Below are 16,655 nucleotides of genomic sequence, written 5' to 3'. Positions count from 1 at the left end.
GCCTGTATGCCCACCAGTCAAGTGCTTCCATCTCTCCTTTATTTCCTTTGTTCTATTTGTTTTAATATCCGCCGTAAAAATAAATAAATGTGTTTTTTAATTATTTAAATCGCATGTTGTGTTTTCTCCCTATTGAATAAAACAGCACTTATATCACAGGACGAGGACAGTAGCTCTTAGACATTACATCTGAAAAACAGATTCAAAACCCCTCCAAGCCCTGCCTGAGCATAACAAAACCTATCTCCACTGCAGCGCTCCCTTCGTTCTTACCTCAGCAAAAGGGATGCTGCCAAGACTGTTAGGCATGAAGCACAGCATCCTTGACAAATGTCCTAATTTATGGATTTTTCTTTAAGGAAACCAACCTAATGCTTAATTTTATAAACTGTCTTCTGTAGACTGCCACACAGAATTAGTCAAATGCTGTTTTCACTGTAACACAGAGCTACCTACGCATGTCACATCCTGCACTCCCGTTTTCTACATTCTCTTCCTGGGAGCTGCGCTCTTCGCCTTCAGCTACAAGGGTGAGAGTGTCAACAGAAGTATCCTCATATAATCTGAGTGCACCTTATTAAATTTAAAAGCAATTGTTTCCTGCATAGAAGACAAATATGTATTACATACGTATTTGTCTGCACAGAAGTGTTTAACACTGTTGGAGCATACGTGCAATCCATGTGACATGCATATTGCAAGTTGCCTTATACATCATGTGATAGCTGTGGATTCGAGGAGCTTTGTGATCAGCCATCCTGATTTGCAGCTCTGTATGAAGCAAGTGGAAAAAATAAAGAAATATGTTCCTTACATAACCGCCTGCCTTTTCGGCTTGGATTTTTATCAAGAGTACCTTAAACTTTCAGTGACCATGAACTAAAGGCTTCTTCCTGGTCTAACAAAATTAATGCTACAGTCTTTTTATTATTTCTGCACATGCTTGTGCACACACTAAGCCAAAGTCTCTGAAAGGACTGCAGGAGTTGTTCACAAATATATATAGCCATGTATGTATACAAGTATGTATCTATGAAAGCCATACGCAAAACAAAACGTATGAAACTGAATTCTCAGTTTTCAATGGCAGGCAGACAGCAGTGTAATTTGCTCCAAAAAAAAAAAAAAAAAAGAAAAGAAGGGAGGCAAACACAACAGGCCTCCCGCAATATAACGCGAGATCCAGAGTTCAGTGTTGTGGATGCAGCACACTGTAAGTGATGAGTGAACAATGAAGAGCTATCTTCCAGTGCCTAACCAAGGCAACACAGCTGCAATACTAAAGGCTGAGAAGCATAAACATGATTTGGACAAACTACAGTTCAAATTATTTTCCTGATAGAAAACATACAGTCATGTTCTTGTTCCACTGACCAGAAAGGTAAACCTAGCCTAAAGTACAGCCTGCTGAGTGTGTGCTTTTAGAAAAGGCATAACTAAGAAAATTTATTTTATGTGGAGCTACAAGAACATGCCTGAAACTTAGCACCTGATCATATACCTGTATCAGTTCCTGTAAACAGCAAAACAATTTTTCTTTTAAAATAACTGCTGGGAAAGTGTAATTTACAGGATACAATTAGGCAACACGCAACTAAGAAATACTTATCATCAATCCAAAGACTTCCTGCTTACGACTATTATCCATAACTATAACCATCTATAAAATGACTGGAGAAAGGAAATTAGCACCCTATCTAGCCAAGGACCAAAATAGATTCATGTTTAAACAACAACAAAAAAGTAAATTTGAAATTAGGGCACCCACTTTAAATACAATCACAGCAGTGTGGGTTAAAGAACTTCTGAAATAAACTACGTTTGTTTATTTATATAGTTACCATTACTATATTTCTAGGTGCAGTAGAGAATGAGAAGTCACAAATTTCAATTGAAGTTGAGCCAAAACACGTATGTAAGTATCCACTGCAATAACTGAAGGCAAAAAGCATGCTTATGTACATAGGTGAAAGTGTATCAAGAGTAACTGACCTGTAACAAAAGGCCTAGCTTACAGCAGAAGTTGGAACAAATTCTACAAAGGAGGTAAAATTACAGAGAAATCTATTTGCTTTGATCTGATCCAACGAAGAGCTCATAAATAACAAGACGGGGTAAACCAAAGACCTTGGAGGGGCTACACTCTAACCTGAGCTAACAGGATAACCCACATTACAACTGTACAGAAATACATAGATGCATCAATATAAACATTTTAATTGGCTGATGTACTGTGACACTGGGGGAGCTTGTGGACACCATCCTCTCGTAGCCATGCTATTTGCAGAGACAAAAAAGACCTGCATGCAGATAGTAAAGAGTGAGAAAACACTTCAACAACTCCATAAAAGTGCAGGAGCGATCCTCAAGCAGAAAAGGATTAATTAGCAACAATGGAAAATGGCCATTTGCCTTAAATTATTATTAGTTCTTCCACTTGATCATTATTCCCTAGGAAAAATCTTTGCACCTTTGTATCTATTATCTGAATACCTAAGATACGCAGCGTACAAAGTAACCAAAAGCTTTTGAAGCTAGCAGGAATTCCAAATGAAGCGTATTTGTTCCACGAAGCCATATGTTGCAAGCACACCCCAATCTGACAGATGTATTTGACAAGATACAAGAAAATGCCAACAGACTGACATAAAAAAAATACAAAATAATAATGCCTATTTTCTCGATGAAAGAATCCTGTCAGTGCTCCTTTCTCAAACTCTTCTCCTTTCAAGGGATACGCTTACATTATGAGGACATCGTGTACAAATATGAACTTTGGATTTAAACCTTTGCTTTACTTGCATTTGAATTATGTAAATATCAAGCCCAAACTCTGTGAAATTCAAAACAGAGAGCATCTCGTATCAGATCAGGATGGAACAGCCTTGTCTTTTTACTGTTATGGAATGGGCTAGCACAGAATGAGACCATTTAAAGTATTCTGATTTTATATTACTACGGGGAGCTTTGCAAGTTGCCTCATCCCTGTCTTCCATTTTTCCCTTTGTCAACTTTCACTTCTCAAGTGAATGCATATTCATTTGATACACAACTTGATATCAAATTACAGGCAATAATAGTACTCAGATGGTAAAAAAAAAAAAAAAACCTTGTTTTTTCTCCCCTAGAACTTAGCTACCTGAAGGTGGCTGGAAATTAGTATTAGTGTCCCTAAGTCACAGTTGTGAGAATGAAAACTATCCCTGTCCAAGAGGGATGTTAAAAAATTATATTAATCATTAGCTGCCATTGGCTTTTTGAACTCTGTAGTTAGCAGTTAATTGGCAAACAGGGAGGCTGCCAAACACTAGGGTCTTGGTAGCATTACCCTTTGTAGCAGTGGCTATCCTCTCTTTGCACAGCAGTACTAACAACCAATGCAGTTTTGCTGAACACTCGCAATTCCCATGTTTGAAGATGAACTCTCCACAACCAATCTGGACCCAAATGATACAATGCAGGGACCCAGGTGAGCCCTAAAAGTAGTGACAGCCATGTGCGTAGATACTGTTGAGGAAAAAAAAAATAAAATTGAGAAATTGGGTCTGTATCACTCTTCCCTTTTCATTCAGTCTCTATTCAGGTGAGGCAGAACACATAATTAAATTCCTGCAGCAGCTGCTTGCATTTTGAAGCAGCATCCTGAGCCTCGCACAAAGTCTATCTCCTCCTTCATGCAATTCTGTGCTCAGGCTTGGTAAAAGGACATAGAATAGCTCATTGTCCCTCTGATTAACCCATTCTCCATAGCAGAAGTCAGGCTGTGTTAATTTCTTTCCAGCAGGAGAAAACAGATTTTTATTCTGCCACTTTTCTCATCTAATGCAGAGGTAAAGACAAACAGAGGAAGCATGTTCAAAATGGAGTCTTAACTGATCCTGGGCAGGGAATCCCAGTTCCAAACCAAGTTCATGAACACAAGTTCCCCAAGCCATAACAGTTGCTTAAAATGATTTGCCTCCAAACGTCTTGGAAGCCTGGAGAGGTAGGTCTGGTCTCCACTTAAGATATGCTAACATGGTTATGACAACAAAGAAATTAATTTTTTTCCATGCTAGTAAAAACCCCTGAAAAATTAATCATTATACTGGTGCCAAAACAAACAGAAAAGGAGACAGATCTTTTTTGGGCAACCAACTTAAACTGGGTCCAAACAATGCTTCCAAAAGACTGTTAATATAACCTGTCTCATCTCAGTTCTTCCAGTCAGAATTATCAGTTGGAAGTACAAATAGCTGACAAAAATTATATTCATCATATGACAAATTAAACAAATGAAGGAGGTTTCCATCCCCAACCCCAACATAAGCACCAAAAACATAAGCACCAAAATCTTACAAGGAACAAAATTCCCCAGCTTGCTGTTTTATATATACCTTCAATTTAAACTCAAGGAAAACAAACCAGTCCAGAAATTAGCATGCAGCAAGAACCCGATTACAGTCAGCAAATGAAATAAAAGAAAAATGAACCCCAAGGAAAATAACTGAAATTGAGGTAATTGGAAAGGGGACACAAAACCTCAAACCCCAGACTATCCAAAACAGAACGGCGGAGAGGAAATTCAGCTCTTGCTCACTTTGCTCCAACACACTGCGTGAGCTCACATACTTTCATTCCTTCACAAAGCCCCAGACCTGCAAGTAATAACTGCCATGCAAAATAGAGCGTCTCAATTTCTGAACAGCCAGAACTTCAGAATACATTTTTTAAAAGGGTACCCATCTCTCAAAGTATCAAACATTTTCCCTTCCTTCTCTCTCAGTGTAAGTAACTTTATCATTTTCACCTTTGCACTGTTCAGCGTAATGGGACAAATAATACACAATGCACAAATAAGTCGCAACGCTCTGTGTGAGTTAATAGGAACAGTGAGATACTGAATGTGTGATAAATCTAGTCCTGACAGTGAAATATGCCTCCTAATTAAAAATCAATTATTTAAAACAGTAAAGAAAGAAAAAGGAAAAAGACTTCTCTCCAAACTCATAATAAAATCTGGGAGACTTCAAAGTTATTTGAAAAGCAGAAATAAACCTTCGACATCTATATTTAACTAAAGTTTCTTCTAAAACTCTATTGTGAGTTTCTCAGTGTTATGATTAAACAGTTCTGTGAAAAATTGTTTCTGGTATCTTTTGTACTTTTATCTATTCATTCCAAATAGCCAGAAAAATGAAAAGACATCATTCAAATTTGGAATGCAAGAACAAATCATTACTTCAGCTCTGTGAAATCAAAGCACACTGATGGCCTGATGTGGCTCCAAGGTGACATGGGAATGATGATGAGCAGCCACCCAAAAGCAGCCAGGACTCACAAGCAAGTGTGTCATGTTCACCAACAATGGTGGCCACAAAAGCTCTCCTCTGGAAGCTGTTTTAATCACATGCATTGAGTAATCTGTGTTAGATCAGGCCTTACAAACAATTATTTCCAACTACTTTGTGTTTGAAATCTTTCCAGAACCAAACACAGAACAGCTTAAAAGCAGCTCAAATCACAAATACTTCTGCCTCAAGTTGAACAAGCTGAAATTTCTGGTTTTCCTTTTCTGTAATAAGTTACGTATTCATACCCCCAGCAGTGACAGAGAGATTTAATTAACAAGCATTACTGAAGAGATCTGAATCCCATTAACGGAGAAACTATACTGGTATTATGCGTTTTCATAAATATTCAGTACCCTCAATCAAAAGAAGATGTTGATGTTTACATATATAATAAAGTTTTAATAATTCACCATCAAGGCTGCATGCCAACCACTGCTACCACTTACTTGTGGAAAAGGGAAAATATTGTACCTAGGATTTTAAAACCAAGCCCTCTCAGCTGCCATGCCACCACTATGGCAGGACCTCAAGGGCAGGCTGCAGTCTGAGGCCACTATCCAAAGTCATGTGTAATTTTTCAGCAAAATTCTCAGGCTTTTTGCCTGAAGATATTTAGTAAACCTAAACGAGCCTGCTCTACAGTGCAAGAGACCAAGGTGGCTGCTCTAACCCAGAGCGGCTCACAGCTGCTCTGGAATGCATCAGAAAGCAAGCAAACTAAGTCACAAAGCCATCAATTTGGGTATTTTACCTGCATCAGCCACCAACAGGATGCGGGGTTATCTTCCACCCAAGATGACAGGATCTGGGATTGCACTGGGTGCTGTTTGCAGCTGCTTGGAAGCAGCGTGGCTGTGGGGAAACCTCCTCTGTGGGAGGTCAGGGCTGCTGGATGCTCAACATCTCAACCCACCAGGAGAGTTTCTGGCACTGCTGTAAAAGCTTACTTGAGAAAAGGGGCAAAAGAAAAAAGCTACGCTCAGCCGACATGGCACTGGCCACATGTGGGTGCCCAGACACGGCACATCTGTGGGGTGCTGCTGGCCGCCATGTTCCCTCAGCAGAATTATTTCAGATTCCTAAGTGATTCTTCTTTGAAGAAACATCCTTCACTTCCCATGGTTTAAACATGAAACACAGGTAAGACACAGCAACAAAATCAGCTCCTCAACTGTGCAGCTGTCTGACTCAGAGCAGCAGTGGGAAAGACAGGAAGAATCCCTTCTGCCACAGAGAGGGCCACTCTACCAAGCACCATGCTGAAAGGATATCAACTTCTGAAGTACAGACCAGCTGAATAAATACCACTGAAAGTCAATAGCCAAATCCTGTTAGGAGCGGCAGTGCTCTGGGAACCTGATTGGAATTTGAACATTTGCATTGATTTTTTTTTCCACATTACCAGCTGGGAGTAAGCACTGGAGAGAAGGTACGTGGATCGCTCCATGGGAACACGACTCGCTAGCTAAGGATTACCTTTTAAAGGATTATCTTTAAACAAAGCAAAATTGGTATACTGCAAGCAACTAACTCAAATCAAAAGAAACAGATTAATCCAACGGGATTATCAGGTAAGGCTTCCATACATTTATCGTCCAGATACACAGCTGAGAAACATAAACCATTTTATTTAGATGTCTCAGTGCAGTTGTCAAGCACCTTTTCATGTGACAATCCCCTGCTCATGATTCACAAATAAGGGCTGCTTATTCAGTTAAGGTTGTTAAAACAAAAGCCTCACAAACAACAGCAATCTTCAGTCTGTTTTCTTGCAGAGCCCTTTCCTTTACCCTTGCATATGTAAGTTCTGATCATCAAGTTCTTTCAACTCCAGCCAGGAAGAAAGATTAGTAGCTGCCTGCACTGCTTCTACATTGTGAAATTTCCATAACTGAGCTCTTTTACTTCCCTCTGGGAGGCTGGGTAAGTAACAGAAAACTGAAATCAAGCACTGCATGTTTTTTTTTCCTGAATTGTAACACTCATGTTAGCTCCCGCAGCATTGCAGGAAGCAAAATAGCACTGATGTTCAAAAATGGAACATGTCTGGAAACAACGTTCACTATACACACTTGCACCTCTCTGTCATACTAGTAGATACGTTGGTGGCATCATGCACAAATGGTTTGTACTGAAATCAGTTTCATAATTCCTGCAAGCAGGAATGGGGTAAGGAAACACATGAAAAAGAAGTGCAAAGATAAAGCCACACTATCTGACTTATATGAAATTTTACCTGGTTTTCTTTTTGTAACTTTTTTTTAACAATTAAGATGCATTCAAAATTCCCTTAAAGGAGCTGAAATGAATCTAGTTACCTAACCACAATATAGAATAACAAAGTTTGGTTCCTTGATATTTCGGTCAGCCCCATACACAGGTCATCCCCTACTCAAACCCAGAGAAGAAAATGAATTCAGCTACCCAACACGCCCTGGTTCTTGATGGGAGCAAATACTATTGATTTTACTGGGGTTTCCCATCTCATCATTTTACTTTCCCATTTATGACATACTGTTTTATAAGCAACAGAACGCTACATTTCCTCAGCATACATTTCACAATCAGAATACATAGTGTATTACAGAATCATGGAATTGTAGGGGTTGCAAGACTTACCTCCTCCACCTCCAAGAAGGCTGGAATTAGCTGCAAGAAGAACAAAAGGAGAACTGTTAGCTTAGAGCTTCCAAAACATAGATGGAACCAAAGCAGATGTTTCACAAAACATTTGCCATTGCTTTTATTTCAGTAATCTCACTGGTCTCCACTTACCCAAACTCATTTACTGCAAAAGTAATCTATGTAATTTGTAATCATAGTCTTTACTTTTACACAATTTTGCAATATCTTTGAGCATGTACGCTAATAAATAAAACAGAACAAAATTATTAAACTTTAATGTGCTGAATAGCTCACGAAATTACAAACTTGAATTTATAATTCTATAAACCACATTTATTTTTGATTACCAAATGAAATACAACAGTCTTTCATTGTAGAGAAACTTTTGTCTCTCTTTAGAGAGATTTAAATGCAACTTTTCATTAGCTCTCCATGTTCTCTAAGACATGGGACTTTTGCAAACAGCTATAAGAAGCCCTGGCTCCACTGAAACCTAAGAGAGCTGTACTACAGTATGAAATTAAGCTGGTTGCAGTTGCTTCTGCACTATAACCATCCATCTATCTACCTCAGGAACAGATAAATCACTTATGGAAAGTGTTTTTTCAGAGCACGGTGATCCACAGCATACCTCCAAATAAACTTAGCAAAATTCAAGCCACACCGAAAACTTTCTTTTCACTACATACAAAAACAGAAGGAAAGCTTAGGTAAAGCATTCACCCTTCAGATGGCTGGGAAACTAATCCCTGCTGTATTGTTACATGGAAAAGCAGCAAAAAAACAACAGTACATGGGATGGACACAGCTACTTCTTACTGATTGTCCTCGTCCCACTCCAGGACAAGATACACAATATTTTCCAGTACCCAAGCTTTCTGTTATTACAAGTTATTGTTTCTACTGTTCCCTTCAGCTTCTCAACTACAAGGCTTTAAACAGCAAATTTCCTGTTATATTTTATTTTTCTACAGCTTTCTTGAGGCTTTCACAGAAAGCTGACAGTAAACTTGGTTTTCCTCATTTACTTTTCCAAAACTCTACATACACATTTAAGTATTCACTTTCAGTTCAACTAGTTGTAACCAGCTTTCCCTCGCACCTCAGTTTGTGCTGACAAAATGGGAAGCTCTCTCCCTCTCTTCTCCTTTTATCTTTCGTCCCTGGAAAACAAGCCACTATTCTTTCTGATACTGCTGTTCAACATATTATTGAGGTGAACTGGCTCACAGAAAGATACCCAAGAGGCAGAACTCTGCAACTAGAAAAGAGATGATGGTGGCAACAGAGTTTGAAGAGATAGGATCCTCCTTCTTGTCAAACACATACAATAATAAGCTCCAGATTGCTAATGCCCCGTTGGCAGGGATACGTTCCACTAGACCAGGCTGCCCCATCTGATGGGGTCACGAACACTTCCAGGGATGGGAACATCAGCAACTTCTCTGGACAGTCTGATTCAGTGTTTTCATCATCCCCACAGTAATGTATTTCTTCCCAATATCTAATATAAATCTGTTTGGTTTTTTTTTTTTTTAGTTTCATCGCTATTACCCCTTGTCCTATTACTATATGTCCTACAAAGGATTAGAAAAATACTTCTTACATGCCTTACTTTAAGAACGAAAAGGCTGTAATAAGGACTCCCTGGAGCCTTCTCCAGGCTAAACAACCCCAGCTCTCTCAGCCTCTACTCATAGCAGAGATGCTGCATTTCTATGATCATTTTCAAGGCCCTTCTCTGGGCCCACTCCAACAGGTCCATGTCTTTCTTACCCAGAGCTGAATGCAGTACTGCAGGTAGGGTCTCACGAAGGTGGAGTAGAGGTGGACAATCACCCTTCTCTACCACATTTCTTTTGATACAGCACAGGACACAACTGTCTTTACAGGGTTCAAGCTCGTACTGTAGGCCCACATCCAATTTTTCACCCGTTCATACCCACAACTCTGCAGGACTGCTCTCACAGCCCATTCATCCCTAGTCAGTACTGATCTGAGATTGCCCAAATCCATGTGCAACACCTTGCATGTGGTCTTGCTGCTTGTGCTCACTTCTCAAGCCTGTCCAGGTCACTCTGGATGACATCCCTCCCTTCTATCAGATCAAGCGCACCACTCATTGTGGTGTCATCCACAGATACCGCAGAGTGATATCAAACTTCTCTATATATATATATTTACCTGCTCCTGTCATCACTGAAATTCAGTATTTCAGTATTAAGGACAGACACAAACTGCAAACAGCCACATATTTTTATAGCAGCTTCCAAAGTACTCCTGTAACAGGCATCAGCACCTTACCTGCAGTAAAACAAGTATGCCTGAGATAAAAATCAGGATACTTCATATCAGAATAAAATAGGAGCTACAGAATGTTATCTTCTGCCATGAGTCTGCTATTCAACATTATTCTTTTTGGCAGTGTAGAATGCACCTGCAATCACCATTCCAGTTCCTGAATGAGTCAAATTCTCAGATTTCAGTCATCATTTCTTAGAGCCTTGAGAGACATAGCTAAGATCTGCTGTACCTCACTGTTATAGAAGTTACCAGTGGTAACAACGGTTCTTCTGAAACCCAGCCAAGATCCTCACTGCAAATTCCTATCTGCTGGTTTCTCTGAGAATGATGTTTTCCTCATGCATTTTTTTCCTGACAATGTTTACCTTTCCAATACATGTTATTAGCAAGTTGTAGGACGTAAGTCAGCATCACAGTCTTCTCTGTAGAAACAGCAAAAAGCACTTCTAACAGATTTTTGGCTCCAATAAAACATTCCACTTCATTTTTCACAGAACCATCGAATCTTTTAGGCTCAAAAACAGCTCTAAGATCATCTTGTCTAGCCGTCCATGCACCATCAATACTCCCACTAAACTATGTCTCCAAGGACTACATCTCCGTGGTTCCTGAACACCTCCAGGGACAGTAACTCTACCACATCCCTGGGCAGCCTGTGCCAGTGCCTCATTGCTCTTCTGGAGGAGTTTTTACTAGTACCCAACCAGCTTGGGAACACTTGGGAAAGTGTTATCATTAAAGAAATACCTAGTTGCTTAACACTGTAAGAATACCTTGTCCACAGCCAGAACTTGCGATTTTCACCCAGATTCAGAGAGCATGGCCCCAGAGCTGTAGCCACATCACATTACACTGGAGCAGTATGATTTTACTCTCAAGCTGTCCTGACCAACCGATCTAAAACCACCTCATTACAAACTACAACAGATCGCTGGGCATCAACTCTGAAAATCCAGTCACAATACACATCTTAGAATGTGATATTAATATGTACTCATTTATACTAAGACAAGTGACACAGAGTGGTCAGGCAGGCAGCTCTCCTGGGTACTCCACCCAGTTCCCTGTCAGACTGCAGTACAACACTTGTTGACAAAGCCCCATTCAAAAACATCCCCCTCAGCACTGGCCTGCAAGAGGAAGCAAGAGCTAAAACAGTTCAGTTAAAATTGAGCAGTTTCCAGGGTGCATATTAAAGAACAGCTTCAGGATGAGAAGTTGAGCATCTCCCCTCGAAGTCTTGGACTCAGCATTTTGAGAGACTGATTTCACCCTCATTCTGCCTCTGAATGAGAAACAAAAGCACGGCCAGGAGTAGTAATGTGGCTTCCAGCCCTTAGGTCTAGGTTTCTTGTTATTACAGACACCAGAAGCATTAGCAGCAAGGAGTGTTTATAAAACGTCCAGGCTCCTCTCTAAGAAAACATCTACTTGACAAAACCCAAATAAGAGCAAACACTGTCCCTATTCATTCAGTGTAGCAATTTAGCCCTTAATGAGGTGTTTATGACCCCAGATGCAACCAGAAGTCCAGTATTTCTAATGACTCAGCACCTCAGTGGGTTTGGCTTTTATTCGTTCAAATATACAAGAACAGCACCGGATAGGGATGCTAAATGAACTCCACGAGCACTGACCAGTTCTACCCAGCACACTCCACTCTCACTCCAAAAGCCAACGTTTTTTCCCCAAACACTTCTGTCGCAAGGGAGAAATAGAAGAAAAAAAGAAAAAGGAGAAAAGAATTTCAAGTAAGCTTAGTTTCTCACTGTGGGATATTCAGACTGAAATATCCTGTTAATACTACATATACTAAAATGTACAAGTTTAAATAATGAATGACCCAGGATAACACTTCATGGTCTAGGGAGCTGCTCTGGCATAGGGGTTGGACTCGATCTCTAGAGGCCCCTTCCATCCCCTACAGTTCTGTGATTCTGTAATAATTTACAAATAAGAATTGGACATGAATGTTTTAAATCTCGGCATTCTTAATGAGTTAAGTCATACAACTTTCTAATGCTTTTTCAACCGAATAAGCAGACCAGAAATTCTGGCACAAATCTTCACATTTCATCAACGCTCTCTTTACAACAGAGCCCTTGCCAAGAAGAAGGATTATTTGGAATTCTGTAGAAAGCAAATGAATGCTGAAGTTCACCTCAAATGAAACTGAAAATCTTTCTGTGTTGTAAGCCAAGAGATATGAAAAGTGAAAAAGTACGGGTTGCTTAAACCGACATTTGCAGTCACAAAAATGCTTTTTTTTCCTGCTGTCAATTCTGTTGAAGTTAGAAAATAGAAATGATGCGAATACCAATTTTTGTGATGTCTCTGGAGATAACATGCTTTTAGCTTTGTTAACAACACAGCTGACTAACTCTGGTTACTTTTTGTTGGCATATACTTATCTGACAACACTTTAAAAACGTAAATTCTTCTGGGAGCATGTCTTTGTCAAGTATTAATGGCACTAGTAACTTAAATTGACATCTATGTCATGCAGCCATGCATCTGTCACTATAATAAAAATATACTTTTTAAAGATTACTTGATACTGTCTGACTTTGGCAGCAGATGTTTGAGCTTACTTTGATGTAAAAAAGATTAAATATTTTTGTCAATACTTTCTAATTGTGAAATTTATTCAAGAAGACAACTTTATAACTGGCAATGTTGTAAGATGCAAGGCACTCTATTGCCTCAGACACCATTTTTATTCATCAATAAAACATCATAACAGGCAGCTGGTGAGCAGAGTACAAGTAATTTATGGAACAGGAAGCTACATTTCTCCTACATGTTTTCTGAGACATCCTTACCTGCCACTGCATTTTGTTTGATCTTTTCTCCAGAAAGCAGGGAGAACAAAGAAAAGTAAGCCAACAACTGTGCCCTGTACATTCAACCATTTTTACACAAGATGTGCTTTGGTACCTTAAAGCAAAAGGCTTCAGGCTTAAAGTTCACCGAGTAATTTTGATGTGTGGATAGTAAAAAAAAAAACAAAGCAGCATACTACATAATACAGTATGATTGCCATTATAAATAACTTTACTCAGAATACTTGCTTGCATTCAATGCCACTACAATCAGGAGAGGTAAAATAACGTTACAGTAACAGATTCAGCCAGATTTACAAACTTATTTAAGTACCTAATGATGTGAAGCAGAGACTACTGGAAATTAGAAAAGCCACGCAGCCTATAAAATACAGTTGACTTCAAACATTCAGGCACATCAGAAAATATCATTGTTAGCATCTCCGGACACCTAGATGCATTTTGCAAATATAGCCTTCAAATGCTCAACATTATGGTACACACAATCATACACCACAAACAAACCCGTGATATCACGGAGGAGTAATTTACTGTTTTCTACCACACAGAGAATTTCTACAAATGCATCGCATCCATCTGTTCCTGGAAAGGGCTTTCACCTTTCTGGACTCACACCAAACCACCACGTAAGGTCAAATCCACCAGCTCATGAGCAAACAGGATGCTGACAGAGGATGCCCAGCAGGACGGTAGGGAAGGAGAGCTGGCTGCTCTGTACCCGCCCGACCCTGACACCCAGCAGATTGGAGCCACCAGCAGGAGCAGAACAAGCCCTGTACCAGCCAAAGCCTCAGCCCTGACCCACACTGCTCATGGAAGCTAAGCCATTTCTGTGCTTAGCCCAGAAGTTTGGGGATTGGTTTGTTTCGGAGCACATCATATTCTCTAAACATACCCAAGGGCTTACTCTTCCATGAAGAATTCTCTTATGCTCATCTCTGTAAATAAAAGCGAAGGTCTCCCTGTTTACCATGTAGGTTTACCATGGGCAAAGGCACCAACTTCAAGCTCTCTTTTAAGACAGGAATTCCCGAAGCAAGACCTAGTAAGGCTAAACAACTAATACGTGGGAGCACGAGAGACAATGGAAAGGGACTGAGAGTTACTTTTTTGCCGCAGATATTGAACACACACTCTTCAAATTCGTCAGGATTCAAAGATTAATAAAATCTAATGGGAAGCTTAACTCAATTCAAAAGTATAAGTTTGGAGCAAATAAAATGTTTCTATGACTGCAAATATGCAGTGTATGTTATCCTACTTCCCCCTCTCACAAACCCTCTATGGAGAACAAATTGTTCCAGCTAAGTTTTGCCATCTTTAAAAATAAAGTAGTCATTATTTCCATTTCAAGCCTCCAAAGGGTATTTCACAGGTAGAGCAAGCAAAAAAAATATATAAATAAATTAAAAAAAAACAGTCTTATACTAATAAGTGCTCTGAAGTTGAGCCTGTCATGAAAGTGCCCTCACAACATTCTAAATTGAATATAGAAACAATAACTGTCATAACTTTTCAGTATTTTCCCTCTTCTATCACATTACAAACTCAATACATAATTTGCAATTATGCAAGAAAGCTATTTTTAAAGATTATGCATTGAAACCATTAACCTTATTCAGTCACACACAAAGCATCTCTGAAATGCGATACCAAGAGTGAAAAACACACATATACGTAAATACACCCAGAAAAACCACTGAAGGCATTGAACATGGGCGAGGCAGTGGTCATGTGGAGTACCAGCATCATGAGAAAGAATTGTAGAAGCAAGTACGCAGCTATCACTCAGGCACGTAAAGTTCTGATGACTCTGGAGGTGGACATTGATGCCGAAGAACCAAAATAAAACAGATTTACATCCTCAATGCTGGCACCTGAACCTCCAGACAGACTGAAGCTTAGCTTTCAACATAAAAAAGGAGCCTAAATTTTACAGTAGCTTGAGGATTCCAGGCACCATAATAGTTTCTTGGTGGGGAAGTCAACCAGAGTAAAAGATGCATAACTTAAAAAGAAGAATAAAGAACAGATGAAATTGCTTTAAAGGGCTGTCATCAGGACATCTCCAGTCCCAAACACTACCTGAGATTGCATTTGCTGAGTTAAACCCTGCCAGAGCAGCACTTCATCTCTTCATGCCTTCATACCTGTGCAATCTGCGCCCTTCATACCAGTCAGCTGCTATTATGTTCAGCTGGGCATGAAACCTAAATCAGATGCAAGTGATACGAAAGAATAAGATTTCCCACCAGCGCCTGCTGAAGGACAGTTAGAAGAACCTGTTTTGTGAGGCTGATCTCATCTCTGGGAGGGAAGTGAAGACAGACTTGTTGAATCAGAAGCTGCAGCTGGAAGAGGAAGGAACTGGAAGAGGCTACAAATGGCTGGCAAGCACAGGATCGGCCACCGCCAGGCTTCGTGTGAACCCCTCTGCTGAAGGCACAAAGCAGAAAGAATTTCGCTCTGAAACAGAGGTTGATAAACTGCCACACACACCACCCCGTGGATAAAAGGAAAGCTAGGAATTAAGATTTCATCCACTTTGTGTGTCAAATTGCAGTTTGCTTAACTGCTTTTAGTCACTGTCAGATCAAGGTATTTTAAAATATAGCTGTGCTGAAATGTAAAGGAAAAGGAACTTCTTTCAGGGCAGAATAACGAGGAAAAAATATTCAAGCCTACTACAGCCAATTCTTCATCTCATAATTTGGGCCATTTGTGTGGTTTGTAAATGTAGCATTAAAGGGAATCAAAGCGCTGCAGTATATAATTAATCCATTTATGCAGCGTCATCATCAATATTTAAAAGCCTACGCAAAACAGAATAAGAGGTAGTCCTAGGTTTTACCTGCACAATTACAAAAGCAGCTCGGGTAATAATTATTTCAAAATAATTAGTGAAATTTATATAATTCACGCATCTTTTCAGTACCCCAAAGGTACTTGAACACGTTATCTGGAACATAGAAAAAATGCAAGTGAAGTTCTTTGTGCTTTTGTTGCTTTTGTCTTCTTAAAATTATAACCTGCCCTGAAGCTCCCAGAGCCCAGCTGTACACGACAACAGCACCCTAGATTTCTGCTGCTTCCCTTTTCTCTTTCTTCCTTTTGTTCCTTTTCTCTCTCTTTCATTCTTCCTTTTTTCCTTTCTTTCTACCGTTCTCTCTCTTTTTCCTTTTTTTTTTTTTTAAAGTATCACTTATGTACTCCCTGGGGTACTTTGGGACTATGTACCCACAAGATTTCACTTCCATTTCCCTCACTGGGAAGCAGTTGCATAACATTTGACTTCAAAAAGGAAAATGTCTGTACTTTCTGATTGCAAAAAGTTTTAATAAAGCAACAATTACACTGCGGTAATGAAAAAGAAATGAAAAGGTGATAAAAGGTAGCATACTTCATTCTTGAAACATTAATATTCAACATCCTGGTTTCAAAACATTAAAAAAAAAAACCTTCACTCGTGATAAAATCCAACTGCTGAGCAGAAGCTACCTGGGGCCCTGTGCTGGCAGCACAGCAGTGTGCGTGTCCTTGGGGCAGGCAG

At 39.6% G+C, this 16,655-nt stretch overlaps 1 protein-coding gene across 2 annotated transcripts in view; it reads right to left on the bottom strand.

The window, feature by feature from the left end:
* The window catches only part of MACROD2 (mono-ADP ribosylhydrolase 2), an 840,242-nt gene that overhangs the window by 666,454 nt on the left and 157,133 nt on the right, over positions 1-16,655 (bottom strand). For both annotated transcript variants that reach the window (XM_065739549.1, XM_065739548.1), the window contains exon 4: positions 7,953-7,982. In XM_065739549.1, coding sequence (XP_065595621.1) covers positions 7,953-7,982 — 30 coding nt within the window. The remainder of the gene's footprint in view (positions 1-7,952; positions 7,983-16,655) is intronic.

Source organism: Cyrtonyx montezumae, unplaced genomic scaffold, assembly GCF_038088225.1.
Source record: "Cyrtonyx montezumae isolate F1298 unplaced genomic scaffold, pur_monq_1.0 scaffold_24, whole genome shotgun sequence".
In the NCBI taxonomy this organism is placed as follows: Eukaryota; Metazoa; Chordata; class Aves; order Galliformes; family Odontophoridae; genus Cyrtonyx; species Cyrtonyx montezumae.
The sequence above is the reverse complement of the archived record's forward strand: the minus strand, read 5'-3'. Positions and strand labels throughout refer to the sequence as shown.